At 45.4% G+C, this 16,292-nt stretch overlaps 1 protein-coding gene across 1 annotated transcript in view; it reads right to left on the bottom strand.

Moving 5' to 3' along the window:
• Positions 1-16,292, bottom strand: part of TNFSF11 (TNF superfamily member 11) — a 41,817-nt gene that overhangs the window by 6,343 nt on the left and 19,182 nt on the right. The window contains exons 3-4 of the mRNA XM_070380831.1: positions 2,282-2,327; positions 2,103-2,201 (exon numbers count right to left, since the gene is read on the bottom strand). Of these exons, the coding sequence (XP_070236932.1) occupies positions 2,103-2,201; positions 2,282-2,327 (145 nt within the window). The remainder of the gene's footprint in view (positions 1-2,102; positions 2,202-2,281; positions 2,328-16,292) is intronic.

The following is a 16,292-nucleotide window of genomic DNA, read 5'->3' as shown; positions in this document are numbered from 1 at the left end:
TCATGGGGTCACAAAGAGTCAGACACGATTGAAGCGACTGAGCACAGCACAGCACAAGAAAAATTTGCCCTGAATAATTTTTTGGAAAAAAAGAATATGTATAATTATTTAATTAAACTCTAAATAACAAATTGCATTCACTGAGTGCTTACTCTGTGCTCATTTCCACATAAGCATGTTAGTACGTGAGCTGGTTAAATCTTCACAGCTGCTGCAGGAAGTAAGATACTATTACCATCCCCTTGAAGAAGCTAACACACAAAGGATTTCGATAATACACACACGGTCACCCAATCAGGAAGGAGTGCGGTGGGGCCTCAGACCCAGGCAGTCAGACCCGAGACACCTGCTATACAACTGCATTCATCTACTTCTTACAGGAAGGGAGGAACATAAGGACACTGAAAGTATTTCCCTCCGACAAAGCCAACTGGCCACAAGGTACTTATGTGATAATCCACAGAGTAAAAAGCACAGACTTGGGAATCAGCTAGCGTGGAATTCAGTTTCTAAGCCTGCCATGTTGTAGCCTGGATCAGGTAGCTTACACTCTGTGCATCTTGGTTTCCCTATTTGCAAAATCTGAACAATAATAGCTATTTTGCAGGGTTGTAGAATTAGAGATAGTTAGAAGTAAAGATAATGAACACAAAGCAAAATGCTTGACACATAGTGTGTATCCAATAAATAGTATAACGATAGTAATGTTCCATGTTAACTCTACTGTTGACTTAAAAAAATTTCAGAATTGTGAGAGTTGCAAGTTAAGTTTTATGCGAGCTAAGCTTTATTTGGGGCAAAATGAGGACTGCAGCCTGGGAGACAGCGCCTCAGACAGCTCTGAAAAACTGCTCCAAAGAGGTAGCAGGAAGGTCAATATATATGATTTTGGAGAAGGGGGAGTTCAGTGCAATCAAGCACATATCTTTGCAAAAGTTTTCTGTTAGTCACGAGGAGCTGAGGTCACCATGAAGGGATTTAGTGCTTTCCTAGATATGAAAAGATACATGTATCTAGCTCATAAAATCAGATCCTGAAAATATCTATCTATCTAAAGACCTGTTCTGCCAGTTTTTCCAGAGCACAGAGCGCCTCATTCCTGATCTCCACCCTGAACTCCCTTCAGGGGGTATTGAAGGCCAATAGCTATAACAGCAGGTGATCTAATCCTTGTAGAGGCAGATGGCAAGCGCCAATATGGAGTCAACACTGTTGTAAGGTTCTTTGTAATCTTTTTTAAGTTCACCTAGCCTCATGTGAAGTAACCATTGGGGATTGTATGATGGACTACATTGGGTAGATGTAGATGCAGAGCTCTGAGTCTTCTCTTTCCAAAAGAAAATCAGGTCTCCAGTCCACTGAGCTAAATATCTAGCCTGAAAAATAGTGATAACCCCCTGGAGAAAGAGTGTGTCTCATTTTCTAGAGGGCCCCTGCCTCTGAAATATCACTCTGATAAGCTTCTACCTGGCACTCCGCAGGAGACGGCTGAGTATGACTGTGTGTGTGCTCAGTCACTTCAGTCGTGTTCGACTCTCTGCGACCCTGTGGACTGCAGCCTGCCAGGCTCCTCTGTCATGGGATTCTCCAGGCAAGAACACTGGGGTGGGTTGCCATGCTCTGCTCTAGAGGATCTTCCCAGCCCAGGGATCAAGCTCACATCTCCTACTTCTCCTGCATTACAGGTGGATTCTTTACCCACTGAGCCACCTGGGAAGCCCAGAGTATATGACTACCTGGAGGAATTCACGCACCTCACAGGCCAATCATGGGGATTTGTCAACTTTGGCCTGGATAAACAGAGATGAGTATACCAAGAGACCATTCTTCTCAGCTATACCACCTCACCTGGCAGTTGTTTAACATAAAGTCACTCTGATGGTCTGAAAATGAATATAGTGATGATGTGGATTCCTGCATGATTGAGAATCACTGTTTCCATGGTGTGGATGACAAACTGAAGACCAGATGACTTTTCTTCTGGTCTAGAAGTTACGGGCTCTCAAAATTTTGGTAACAGGCTAAGAATAGGTCTGAGTATTCAGTTGGGGTGACAAATGACTCTTGAAATATTGTTCAGGCTGGATGCAAACGGAACTTACCTGATGGGATGTCTGTGGCGTTAATCGTGAGATGGGCAAAGGGCTGAATCTCAGGTTTGTTCCTTCTGGCCAGATCTAACCATGAACCTTCCACCATGGCTGGGGATAAGAGAAGCCACATTAGCCCAAGGAGGAGTCACCCTAGGGGTTTTCAAATATTTGTACAGGTCCACGCTTACCTTTTTCTGCTCTAATGTGCTGTGATTTAACAATATGTTGCATTTCCTGCAATAAAAAGAAAAAAAAAATCTTATTTATACACTCACTCTTTTGATAAGGCAGTTAAGAATTCAGGACTGTTAGACATACAATAAATTAATCCTCTTTCCCTCAAAATATGCCAAAAATACATAGGTAGTAAAATTTCTTGATGTTCTAAGTAGCCATCAGGGGAAGTTCATCTCCAAAGAGTTATCTGATGTGCTTAAAAAGTAGATTACACACATACTATTCAACAAAATACTTCGGACAGTAAGAGGAAATAAAAGACAGTGTAAATTATAAAACATGGAATCACCAAACATAATGAAACATTTGTAGCAGGTACACAAACGAAGATGAAGTTAACTAGGAAAATAACAATTACCACAGAATGTATGACCCTCTTAAATCTTTAGGGAGGCTCTTTTTATGTCTATTTCATTAGTGAATTCCTGTTCTAACGTTGACGCTCACCCCATAAGAAAGAGAAAGATGCCTGGCTCCCAGTGGTTAATTTTTTATTTTAAAAAGTCACAGTGTATTTAAAGTACTACATGGATGTCCAAGAGCTTTTAGATCACCAGTAATTAACTTAAAATATTGCCACAAATAGAGGTGTAGAAGCTCAAGGCAGAAACAAAAAGAGCTCAAGTACATAAAAAGCATTGTCGTTGTTCAGTCGCTAAGTCGTGTCTGACTCTTGGCAATGTCATGGACTGTAGCCCGCCAGGCTCCTCTGTCCACGGGATTTCTCAGACAAGAATACAGAGCGGGTTGCCATTCCCTTCTCCAGGGGATCTTCCCGATCCAGGGATCGAACTCACATGTCCTGCACTGGCAGGCAGATTCTTTACCTCTGGCTACTGGGGAAACCCCACACAAAGAGTATAGGTAACTGCCTGTCTCTATTTGAGCCCTGACAGTGAAGGGTCCAGTAGGTAACTGCTGCTGCTGCTGCTGCTGCTGCTGCTGCTAAGTCACTTCAGTCGTGTCCGACTCTGTGCGACCCCATAGACGGCAGCCCACCAGGCTCCCCTGTCCTTGGGATTCTCCAGGCAAGAACACTGGAGTGGGTTGCCATTTCCTTCTCCAGTGCATGAAAGTGAAAAGTCAAAGTGAAGTCGCTCAGTCGTGTCTGACTCTTAGCGACCCCATGGACTGCAGCCTACCAGGCTCCTCCATCCATGGGATTTTCCAGGCAAGAGTACTGGAGTGGGGTGCCATTGCCTTCTCCAAATCAAGACCTTAGCTCCTATTAAATAGTAAAGTGATGCAGATGAAACTTCAGGCTTTGACTTCAGGTCAAGTCCCTTCCCAGGCCCCTGGATGTACTAACATACATATTAACAATACCCCGACCACAGGGGGCCTCTATCATAGGTGGTTGTGAAGATTCAATGAGCTCATACACGTAGGCACTTAGCAAAGGGTCTGGTAAAGCCATACATGTAAATACTACTAGAGGGACTTGCCTGGTGGTTGGGTGGTTAAGAATCCACCTTGCAATGCAGGGGACACGCGTTCGACCCCTAGTCGGGGAAGTAAGATCCCACATGCGGAGAGGCAACTAAGCCCTAAGCCCTAAGTTGTGCCACAACTATGCAGCCTGTTGCCACAAGGAAAGATCCCACACGGCACGATGACTAAGACCCGAAGCAGACACATAAACAGATAAATAGATATTTTAAAAATAAATTATTAGTAATATTAACACTAGAAACACTCTGGAGAGAATCCGAATTTCTGTGTTATTGGGGTGATGATCCATGATAACTACCCCACCCTCCACAATGTTTAAAAGATGGGCCAGATAGCTCAAGTTCTTTGAGTGTCTGGAGACAAGGGCTTTGAGACAGATGATGGGTGGGTAGATAGAGGCAGAAACACAGTTTTTCAACTGCTAACGGAAGTGATAAAATTACACTGATTCTTCTGTTTGCCTTCAGGATCCCCAAGAGAGAAGAGAATTTAAGCTACTTTTATTTTTTAACTGGAGGATAATTGCTTTACAATAGTGTGTTGGCCTCTGCCACACATTAACATGAATCAGCCACAGGCATACACAGGTCCCCTCCCTCCTGAACACCCCTCCCACCTCCCTCCCCACCACGCCCCTCTAGGTCATCGCAGAGTGTGTATCTGGGTGGAGCTCCCTGTGTCACCCAGCACGTTCCCACTTGCGATCTGTTTTACATATGGTCACGTATCTGTTTCCGTGCTACTCTCTCCATCCGTCCCACTCCCTTCTTCCCCTGAGAGAAAGACAAATATCACATATTAATTCATGCATGTGGAATCTAGAAAGACGGTACTGATAAATCTGTTTGCAGGGCAGCAATGGAGATGCAGACATGGAGAATCTTATTTTTAAAGGCCCTTGGAGGACACAGCAGCGCTGTCTTCAATTACCTGTTCTAACGGCCTAAAGAAGTTACACGCAGTGTGACTAACTTTCTTTTTTTTTGCGCATTGGGATCTTTTTAAAAAAATTTTATTGGTGTATAGCTGCTTGACGCTGCTGTGTTAATTTCTCCTGTACTGCAAAATGAACACATATCCATAAATCCCTTCCCTTGTGGACGTCCTTCCTCTTCAGGTCACCGCAGAGCATTCAGTAGATCCCCTGCACTGTACAGTGGGTTCTCATTAGTTACTTTATTCACAGTATTGATAGTGTATGTAAGTCAGTCCCAGCCTCCCACTTCCTCCCATCCTCCCCTTTCCCCTTTGGTATCCATAGATCTGTTTTCTGACTTTTAGTGGAAACTTTTCAGCCTCATCCAGGACTACCTGCTGCCCTTATTGCTCAGGGCACTGCCCTGCACAGTTCTGGGGCAAATGGTGGCTGGTCCTTTGGGGCTGTCCAGTGGTCCTCACCAGGCCCTTTCCTTCTCCCACTCCATCCAAGATTTATTTCTCTCCCCTGCTTCCCAATGGGATCCTGATTTCTGGAATTTCCTAGCCTTCCCTGCAATCTCAACAAAGATTTATACATGCACAACCTACCTATTTTACAGTGTGTGTGTATTTATGCATTTATATATACACAATGATACATTGTATACATCTGTTACAAATGTGTAATATATTGCATACATAATGTATCTTTATTCATTATATATATTTATACATATAAAGTGAAGATACATATTGGGTGGGCCAAAAAGTTTGTTCAGATTTTTCTGTACCATCTTATGGATGAAACTTTTGGCCAACCCAATATATGAAATGTTTACTATACAGTGTATATAGCTTTACATATTTATGATTAAATATATCTTTATACATTGTGCATCTCCTTATCTATTTCTATAGGTGTCTATAACGTACCTTCATCTGATTACTACCTCTGAGAAGACGGAATAGGAGTCGGAACCTGGATGACAGGAGTTCAGAGACTTCAGGCTGCCTCTCATTCTCCCTCTAGCCCTGATGGACCTCATCATCAGAAGGAAGAGGGGGGAACGGGGTTCAAGACAGCGAAGTAGAAAGACGCGTACTCATCTCCTGCCGGAGCCCCAAAATCACGTTGAAAAGGAGGCTGGGGATGGAAGAAGGGAGCAGCACCCGGTGTGACACAGGCCTGCGAACGCCTGCCTGCTGGGAGCTTTCCTATTGAGAAGAACACATTTATTCCTGAGAAAGACAAGGAGAGAACCATTGTGTTAGCTCCAAGGTTCTCAGCCTTGAATGTGAAGCCTGACTTCCCAGGGGTGGAGTCTGAGAATGCGCATTTCTCGCAGGTGAGCTGGCGTGGCTGACCTGGGGCCTCCATTTGAGAAGAGCAACCCCACTCCCATCCCCAAAGACTTCAGAGATGTGCACCTCTGAGAGTTTCTCAAAGCTTGAGACCAGGCCAGAGACACAGCAGACAAAAGTCACTGATTAAGTGGGCAGGGAAAGTTTGTTCTCTCCCACCCGGGAATGAACTTCTGTCCATTTAATCAGCAGCTGCTAGGTCAGTGCTGTCATAGAATCTCTTTATTACAAGAAAACGCAATAACCAGAGCCATTCTGAAGCACTTTCAATGTTTGCTTTAAAAAAAAAAAAGTGTCATGACCCAGGATGAATTAAAACTCAAGCAAAAGACCCATGAGGTAATCCTGCTTTCATGTTATACAATTTTGGGTATCCAAGAATTGCAGTTTCTTCTCAAAAGCCATACAGGTTTCTCAAAAACCATCCACATGAAAAGCAAAGTACAAAAAATGTAGACTCAATGTCTGTTCTTATATTCTTACCCCACCTCCAATCTTTTGAACTCTAAGATCATTCTTATTTATGTGTACACATTAACCATGAACATAAGAGACTACAGTTTGGGGGTGCCCTGGCCCAACTCCAGCCAGTCTAACTCAGTTAGTCTGATATTGACTTGCTGGATTTTCTTTTTTTTTTACAGTAATCTCCCCAGGTGATTCTGATATGTAGCAGGCATAGAGAAACATTACTATTTGAGCATTTCCATGAATGGTGGTTTGGTGAGAGCTCTATTTAGTCATTGATTATATTCTCACAATTTATCTGGGAAATCCCACAGACAGAAGAGCCTGCTGGGCTACAGTCCATGGAGTCACAAAGAGTCAGACATGACTGAGCACGCACATGCTCCTCTTTAGAAGACTATACTCTAGGAGGCTGGCAGGAAAGTATCAGTGGCCTGTGATGGAGTTCTGGACATGCTGCCCCCAAATATAGTGATCTATATGATTTTGAGAAATGGTGGATGCAGGAAGAACCTCTTGGCCTCCCTCTTCTCCCTGAAGCAGGTCATAGATCCTCAGGTGAGAGGTACCTTCCCCATCTGGAAGAAGGGAGCCTCTTCATCTCTTAAGATGGGACAACACCCAGAGGAAACTGAAGGAGAATGGACACGTGTATGTATAGTTGAGTCACTTTGCTGTCGATCTGAAACCATCACAACATTGTCAATCGGCTATGTGTGCGTGCCTGCTAAGTTGCTTCGGTCAGGTCTGACTTTCTGCAACCCCTTTCTGTAGCCCACCAGGCTCCTTTGTCCAGGGGATTCTACAGGCAATAACACTGGAGTGGGTTGCCATGCCTTCCTCATTAATCAACAACTATATGCCAATATAAAATAAAAAGTTCAAAAAAAAAAAAGTTTATGTAATTTTCATATAAAGGAACAAAGACTATGTGGATAACAAATACTGAAAAAATCATATTACAGAGCTGTGTCTGAGGTTAATTAACAAAAACATTATCCTATTTTTTTCCTATTTGGGAGAAAAAGTGATTGCTGCAAGATCCAGCTTAAATATGAAAAAAAAAAAAAAAAATGAAGGAACGGGCCTTGCTGAGTTTCCCCCAGTGTACCACCCTTCACTGAGACCCTGTCCTGTCCCATTTTTTCCCTACACCTTTCCACTCTTCATCAAACTGAGTATAAAACCCACTCCGCTTAACTATTCCTGTGGGTCTTCATTTCCTTATGAAGGCTCCTGTGTCACATAAAACCTACATTAAATAAACTGGGATGGCTTCTCTTATTAACTTGTCTTTTGTCAGTCTAATTTATAGGACCCCCACTGGTGAACCTAAGTGGGGAGAGGGGGAAAGAGTCTTTTTTTTCCCCCTCTCGCCCACCTGGACCAGGGGATCTGACAAAAAGGAACCTCAACATCAGGAAATACGGTCTCAGAATTCCTGGGATGGAGGGAGGGAGTCTTCAGAGAACAGCAGGCTCAGAACCTGCTGGAGGAGTTCAGAGCTTGCCTGTCGGGTGGAGGAGCCTCCAGACTCAGCCAGGCAGGCCCTGGGTGTGGGGGCCTCACATCTCCAGTAGTGACTCCATCAAGGTCCCGCCACAGAGCAGGGCCACCCTGGTCCCTTTTCTGAAAGCTCAGATACTTGACTATGTACATACCATGCAGTTCTCTCTTGAATGGCCTCCTAATATTCTTAATTTTCAAGATTATAGGAGACTCTTCTGAAGGAGTACAATTCTATTTATCTCCCAAGCTTTGCATTTACATTTATTTTCATCCACAGCCGTCCTCTCCTTTTGTCACATTAATTAGAGTGTTTTAAAATTCGCAGAGTTCTTTAGTCCTAAATCTTATCATTCCGACACTGCTTCTGGTTTCTTTGAATTCAGAAAGATCTGATCTGTCTAATTTGGGGAAGACACTACAAAGAACATCCAAACTCCTTTCCTCTGAACAAATTATTCACATAAAAGAGATCTTTTAAGGAATGTTTTATGGGTTTTATCTTATTTTAAACCCAGCTGTAATTTTTTTTTTTTAGTTAACTCCCTGGACACACATTGAGAAATGGAATATTTCCTGCTGGATCAGTAAACAAGGATGTTCATAGTCCCGGGCGATCGCAGCCACTCCCGCTGATGAGCGGATGAGCCCAGAGGGAGCTCAGAAAGCAAAGAACACCAAGCGGCAGCGTGCCCCGTGGTGAGAAACTCAGGGCGGGAAATGCAGCCACACCCTGTGGCGAGACACTCAGGGCAGGAAAACAGGAGCGCGGCCCCAGATGACAGGGTGAAAAGCGAAAGCGGGAGCCTCTCACTCTTTGCGACCCCGTGGACGGTGGCCCACCAGGCTTCTCTGTCCACGGAATTCTCCAGGCAAGAATCCTGCAGCGGGTACCATTCTCTTCCCCAGGGGATCTTCCGGACCTAGGGGTTGAACCTGAGTCTCCTGCACTGCAGGCAGATTCCTTAGCTGCTGAGCCACCAGGGAAGCCCCGTAGCTGAGGGGCATATCAAGGGAATGATTTGAGTGAGCCCAGACTCTTGCATCTTCTCATACACAGGAAAGCGCTAAATGCCTAAACTTCAGTTATCTGTCTCCTTTAATTAGCATTAATTGTTTGACGTTCAGACTCCCAGCCCCTTGTCGCAAAACTTCTGTACAACCTGGCTCCTCCCTTCCCCTCCTCAGGGCAGTTCTCTCGCGGTCATGTGAGATGCTGTCTCCAGGCTTGAGGTCCTAAAAATTCCCACTGAATAAAACGTAACTCTCCACTTCTAGGTTGGGAATCGTTTTTAAGTTGACACACACAGTACAATCATAGGTTGTCTCCCTCCTGTCCTCCAGAATGCCCACAGCTATGCATAAAGAAGTATAGAGAGGTTTGACACGCCTCCCAGCGAACAGCCTCCAGCAGAAGCCAGAAACAGTCTCCAGGGTGAGAAAGCTGGGCAGACCGCCCTCTCTATCTTCTGTTGGCTGAGAACTCCTAAAGAAAAACCAGCGTCCTGTTCCCCAGGAACATCAGCGATCTGCCTTCTCAGAAGAGAGCATGTTTAGCGTCTGTCACATTCAAGGACAAAGAGACCTACCCCCTGGCTTCCAAAACCTACTCAGGACTGGTAGGATCTTACCTGTAAGTTCCTAGGAAAATCCCATGCATGAATGAACTTATATTTATGGTCACACTATAACAAGAAGGCTTTTCAGCTAATTTATGCATTTTTAAATAAGCATAATTTGCGTCTAAATTGTGAGAGCTTCATTTAACCCTTCAAAACGGGACAAAAAAGAAAAACCGAACTACTGGTAGACAGCCAAAGAAATCACTGCCAATTCAAGGATAAAAGAAATCCTCTGACATGCTGCCACCTAGTGGACACTGTCTAACATTGACAAGCCAGACTGCAGGTTTCAAACTGCCTTCTGCCCCAACTCCACAAAGTTCTAAAAACAATAGATGATGAGGAAATTACCAAACATTTTGAAAATCTCCTTGTGGTATTTTCCTATTTAGACTGCACTGACTTTTTCATCTTTGCCGTCACAGTACATTTGGACAAGAAAACAACCGGTATGATATTTCCTTTTTCTTTAATTTCCACTTTTTATTTCACTCAGAGAAAAATGTTGGGATTTCACAATTTCTCCTTCAAGAAAGAGAGTACACAAAAGATCAATAGGATTGTGTAACTGTGGTCTCTAGGATGGCTTCTCTTCAACTTCCGCCTTAATTCAACATCTAAGTACGATTCCCGGGAGTGTGATGGGGAGACTGTTGTGCCAGGCGCCCCTGAACATCTTACAATATTTTCGGATCATTTTGCCAAAGAGAAGTAGGGGAGAGACATCCCAGAACTGGCTCAATCTTGATATATCAGAGCCACTCCATAAGAATAAATATAAACACCTGTCAGCATTTTCAGCTCCTTTTGAGCAGTCATGGGAATTTTGCTCCAGGTTATTTAAACATTGACAGCAAACGCTCAACCCAGCCTCTGCAAACTCAGCTGGATAACCGCCCCCAACAAGACTTTGAGAGCCTTCCAATTCAAGAGTGAACGTTATTAATTTGGTCTTATAAAATCATATGGATAAACAGATACAAATCTTCACCGAGGATACTCCCAACTGTAAAGATAACCCTGAGAAAAGTCAAGTCGCTGGAGTCTGGTCTCATCAGACTAAAGAGCCCACCTGCGCATTGTGATGTGACTTGCGCCATCCATGCGGTACCTGTCAGTCAGAGCGCAGGAGGAGCAATTTGTCTAGCCAGATGCTTCCGGAAGCCACTGGCACCAGCTCCTAGCTGGGGTCTCAGGTGGCTGCCTCCCTCTGCAATCCCAAAGGCAGCTGCAGGGACATCTGGCTGGTTGAACAAGGATTTAACACCCCGTTTGCCAGATATAATACAGGGTTCATACACTTGTTAACATATGTAATGCATTCATTTTAACATCTTAATGATACCCTTCCTGTAATTCTTCTCCAACCTAGTTACGAGAATAGTGTATTCATCAGCCGAGTTAGCACATGAATGCCACACGAGGGTTGTTTCTGAAAATGAATAGCCAGTTTCCTATTCCTGCAGAGAAATCCTGCAGACTTGCACCTTGCAAAGAGCTCAGAAATCCATCCTCATCCCTCCAGCCAGAGGACCACTGCCTTCCTTCAAGCCGTCATCATTTCTCATTGCTGCTGCTGCTGCTAAGACGCTTCAGTCGTGTCCGACTCTGTGTGACCCCATAGACTGCAGCCCACCAGGCTCCCCCATCCCTGGGGTTCTCCAGGCAGGAACACTGGAGTGGGTTGCCATTTCCTTCTCCAGTGCATGAAAGTGAAAAGGGAAAGTGAAGTCGCTCAGTCGTGTCCAACTCTTCGAGACCCCATGGACTGCAGCCCACCAGGCTCCTCCGTCCATGGGATTTTCCAGGCAAAAGTACTAAATCGGGGTGCCATTGCCTTCTCCAAAGTTACTATAATAGCCTCCTACCCCCTCTTCTGGGCTCCTGCTTTCCTCAAACCAGCCCAATGCTGCTAGAGCGAGTGTCAGAAAGTCTGAAAGGGAGCAAGGCCGTTACCTTCTATTTTCTTAAAAATTTTTAAAAAAAATTTTATTGAAATACAGTTTACTTACAATGTTGTGTTAGTTTCAGGTGTGCAGCAAAATGATTCGGATACTATATATCTATACATAAGTATATATGTGTGTGTTTAGTCGCTAAGTCCTATCCTACCCTTTGTGACCCCAGGTTTCCCTGTCCTCCACTATCTCCCGGAGTTTGCTCAAACTCATGTCCATTGAGTCAGTGATGCCATCCAACCATCTCATCCTCTTGCCTTCAACCTTTCCCAGCATCAGGGTCTTTTCCAATGAGTTGGCTCCTAGCATCAGGTGTGGATAAACATTTTCAGATTCTTTTCTCTTATAGGTTACTACAAGATACTGAGTAACATTCCCTATCCTACACAGTAGGTCCTTGCTGGTCATCTGTTTTATATATAGTAGTGTGTATATGTTAATCTCAAACTCCTAACTTATCCCTCCCCTGTCTTTCCCGGTTGGTAACTGTGGGACCCAAGGATAAAAGAGCAGATAAAACTAAGGAGGGTCCTGGAATGCAGGAACGGATAAACTGGACCCTTATCATCCTTCCCTCCCCCGTGTTGTAACTATTAATGGATTTCAGTCTCCTGAGTGGTATAACCTGTCTCCCCTCTTCCCCATTTGCCTTACTCTTCCCCCAACTCAGTATATATGCCTCATCCAATAGCAAATGACCCGCAAGACCCCTACCCCACTCCTTGTATCCCGGGTATAAAAGTGGACTAAGGAGCCTTGTTCAACGTCGGTTCTCCCTTGAGCCGGCCCGCTGTTCTAACAGTGTCTCCTATTCTAATAAACTTTATTTCCCTCTCATTCTGCCTCATGCCTGGAAATTCTTTTCCAACCCACGCCCAGACCACGACAGTAACCATAAGTTAGTTTCCTATGTCTATGAGTCTATTTCTGTTTTGCAAATAAATTCATTTGTATCTTTTCTTTAGATTCCACATATAAGCAATATCATATGGTATTTGTCTTCCTCTGTCTGACATTTCATTTAGTATGATAATCTCTGGGTCTATCTATCCATGTTGCTGCAAATGGCATTATTTCATTCTTTTTATGGCCAAGTAATATTATGGCCAAATTATATATATTGCCCAATTATATACAAATATATATATGGGCAATTAATATAAATATTAATATTTATGGCCAAAGTAATATTCTGCTGTGTATATGTACCACATCTTCATCTGTTCCTCTATTGATGAAGTCCCTTCTCTTCTGAAAACCCTCCAGGGGCTACGGGCAGACTTGAGCAACAAGTCTAATTCCTAACCTGGGCCATGCATGACTGGGCTGGTTACCACCCCAGGCTCTCCTGCCACTCCTCCCCTGCATCCCCAAAGCCCATCACCCTTGAGAACACTCTGGGTGTTCAAGCCACATGGCACCACTTCAGAGTCATCTCCTGCAGGTCTCCTGCGCTTCCATCCATGCAGACTTGGCACACAGCTCCTCCCCTGGAGAGAGATCTTACTGTCTTATCGAGAGCTCATCTTTAGTTGCAAAGATTTTATTTCCATGGCATTCTTGGCTCACAAAGCACAGAAAGAATAACCACCAGATGCTATGGAACAACAAAAGAGACAGGACTGGTTTTTTTTAGGCCGAGCTACCTGGCACGTGGGCTCTAGTTCCCTGATGAGGGGTTGAACCCACGCCCCCTACACTGACACTGGACCACTGCCAGGGAAGTCCAAGAGACAAGGTTAGGGTTGATTTACAATCGATGTCTCAGCCCCTCTTTGTCCCTCCGCTAATGCTCGCTTTGGAATTTCTAATCCACAGGATGTCGGGGGACACTTTGTATGCACCTGGATGGAGCCGGAGACCTCCTGGCTTGTTGTGAAGAGTCAATGGTTAAGACTCTGAAAACACCTCAAGGCAAAGAACTTTAAGGACAGGAGCCATTAAGGGGTTCCCTGATGCCGGAAAAGATTGAAGGCAAAAAAAGTGGGCGGCAGAGGATGCGATGGTTGGATGGCATCCCTGACTCAACGGACATGAATTTGAGCAAATTCTGGGAGATGGTGAAGGACTGCGAGGCCTGGCGTGCTACCCTCCATGGGGTCGCAAAGAGCCAGACACGACTTGGGCAACTGCACACCACCACCTAAACGTCTGTTATTCAGGCAGAGTGGAGCCTGTGCTTCCAGGCCCAGAGCCCCTGGGGGTACCGGCCACCAGAACCAGGGCAGGAGCACTAGGAAGGGGGCGGGGCAGCTCCACCCATCCCCCTGGGGTGGGGGTGAGGGGTGAGGGGTCCAGGGCTCTGAGAGTGTCTGGGTGGGGGCGGGTGGAGATACGACAGATGCCCCACTAACCCTGAAGGTAAGAGCCATCTCAGACCTGAATTTATAATTTGACCCTTTGTTCCCTAAAATTTGTTATTTTTAACCAAACACTATTGCTTTAAAAAATTCTCTCTCCTAGACAACTGGGGTAAGAGGGGTGGGAGGGAGGCTCAACAGGGAAGGGGTGTTACGTACACATATGACTGATTCACTTCGCAGTACAGCAGAAACTAACGTGACATCATAAAGCAATTGCTGTTGTTCAGTTGCCCAGTCGTGTCCAACTCGAGACCCCACGGACTGCAGCACTCCCGGCCCCCCGTCCCTCACCATCTCCTGAAGCTTGCCCAAGTTCATGCCATCCAGCCATCTCATCCTCTGACACCCTCTCTTCTGCCCTCAATCTTTCCTAGCATCAGGGGCTTTTCCAATGAGTTGTCTGTTGACATAAGATGACCAAAATACTGGAGTTTCAGCCTCAGAATCAAACCTTCCAACTATAAGGCAACTATCCTCCAATAAAAAAAAAAATCCCTCAAAGCCAAACAGGGGTTCTGCCTCTCCACCCTCACGCAGCCCATTCTGAATCTCCTCATCTCTGTCTCCTCACTGAATCACCCACCCCAGCCATGACCATCCCTGGAAATTCCCAGGGAAGAGCTCTACCAAGATGTGGACCAGTTTCCTCCTCCCCCACTAAGTACAGTTGGTGAGCGGGGGCTCATTTCTCCCAGAAGAGGCTGCTGATTGGAAAAGACATGTCTTTGCACACAGATAATGGACTCTACCCACCGAAGGGCTGAAGAATACAATGCCCTTGTTTTCCTAAAGCAGAGTGATGCCTTCCTGGCCCGGCGATGGCTATACTGGGAATAGAAAATTAGTTTTTATTGTTTAACCTTCATGGTTTAAATGAGGAAGTTTCTGCTACAGTTAAAGGTCCCCTCGAGTTTTCATAAAGTGGCCTTATGACAGCAATATTAGTCTTCATAAAGAGCTCAATTTTAAAATGTCTTGCGCTAGGGTACTTGTTACAAAGTTTCATCTAAGGGCTTAGCCGACTGACTGCAGTGGAGCATCTTGGGCTAACTGTGCTATTTACTGCATCTCTGCTCTCTTTTCCACTTTTATTTTTGATTAATTAATTCATTCTTTACTTCTGGCCATCCTGGCCCTTTGTTGCTGTGCACAGACTTTTCTCCAGCTGCGGCGAGCAGGTGCTACTCTTCATTGCGGCGGGAGGGCTTCGCACTGCGGTGGCTTCTCTTGTTGCAGAGCATGAGCTCTACTGCACACAGGCTCCAGTAGCCGTGCCTCCTGGGTTCTAGAGCCCAGGTTCAATAGTTGTGGTGCATGGCTCAGTTGCCCCATGGCATGCGGCATCTACCAGGACCAGGGATCGAACCTGTGTCCCTTGCATCGGCAGGTGGATTCTCAAGCACTGGACTGCCAGAGAAGTCCTCTTTTGCCACTTTTCAACATAATCATGCCACCGCACACTGGCAGAGTTTCTGACATCCACAAAGCCTCATCCCCACCCTCCCGCCCCCCTGAAGAAGGTTATTTGCATAGTCTCTCCCCACAGTATCTCTGACTGCTAGGAATGGAGCTTGAAGCGGGACAGAGGTACCAGGGCAGCCACTGTGGACCAGTGAGGCCAGGGAGGGAGGGGAGAGGTTGGCCGTGAGGGTTCTCCAGCCTCACAGTCCCTGTCACGTTCATGCCTTAAAAAGCCACACTTGGGAATGCCCTCCAGCCATTAAGGAGAATCTTCCGGGCACTGATAATGTGGCCAGCTTCTTGCAATATTAAACCATCATCTGCTTGATGACATCAAGAGCAAGGCTGAGCACAGATCACTCATAAATTCATTAAGCTGGTTCTTTAAACATTCCTTGAGCGCCAACTGCATATCTGCCACTGGGTAGAGAAACAAAACATCAGAGAGTCTCTGCCCTTGGAAAGCTTGCATTTGGGTGTACCAGGCCAGCACCAGGCCCCTGGCATCGATGCTATGCTGGGGTGAATACAAGAAGCCCCACGTGTGCACCACAGGGGTTCCTACCCCAAAGGTGGGCAGGTAGGCATCACTGGGGGCTTCCCTGGTGGCTCAGGTGGTAAAGAATCTGCCTTTCAATGCAGGAGACCCAGGTTCGATTCCTGGATGGGGAAGATCCACCAGAGAAGGAAATGGCAGCCCATTCCAGTATTCTTGTCTGGAGAATCCCATGGACAGAGGAGCCTGGTGGGTTACAGTCCATGGGGTCACAAAGAGTCGGCCACAACTGAGTGACGAACACTTTCACCTTTGTGTGTGTGAAGAAATGGCTGAGCTAAATTTTGAAAGACAAA

This window comes from Bos mutus, chromosome 12, assembly GCF_027580195.1.
Source record: "Bos mutus isolate GX-2022 chromosome 12, NWIPB_WYAK_1.1, whole genome shotgun sequence".
In the NCBI taxonomy this organism is placed as follows: domain Eukaryota; kingdom Metazoa; phylum Chordata; class Mammalia; order Artiodactyla; family Bovidae; genus Bos; species Bos mutus.
The sequence above is the reverse complement of the archived record's forward strand: the minus strand, read 5'-3'. Positions and strand labels throughout refer to the sequence as shown.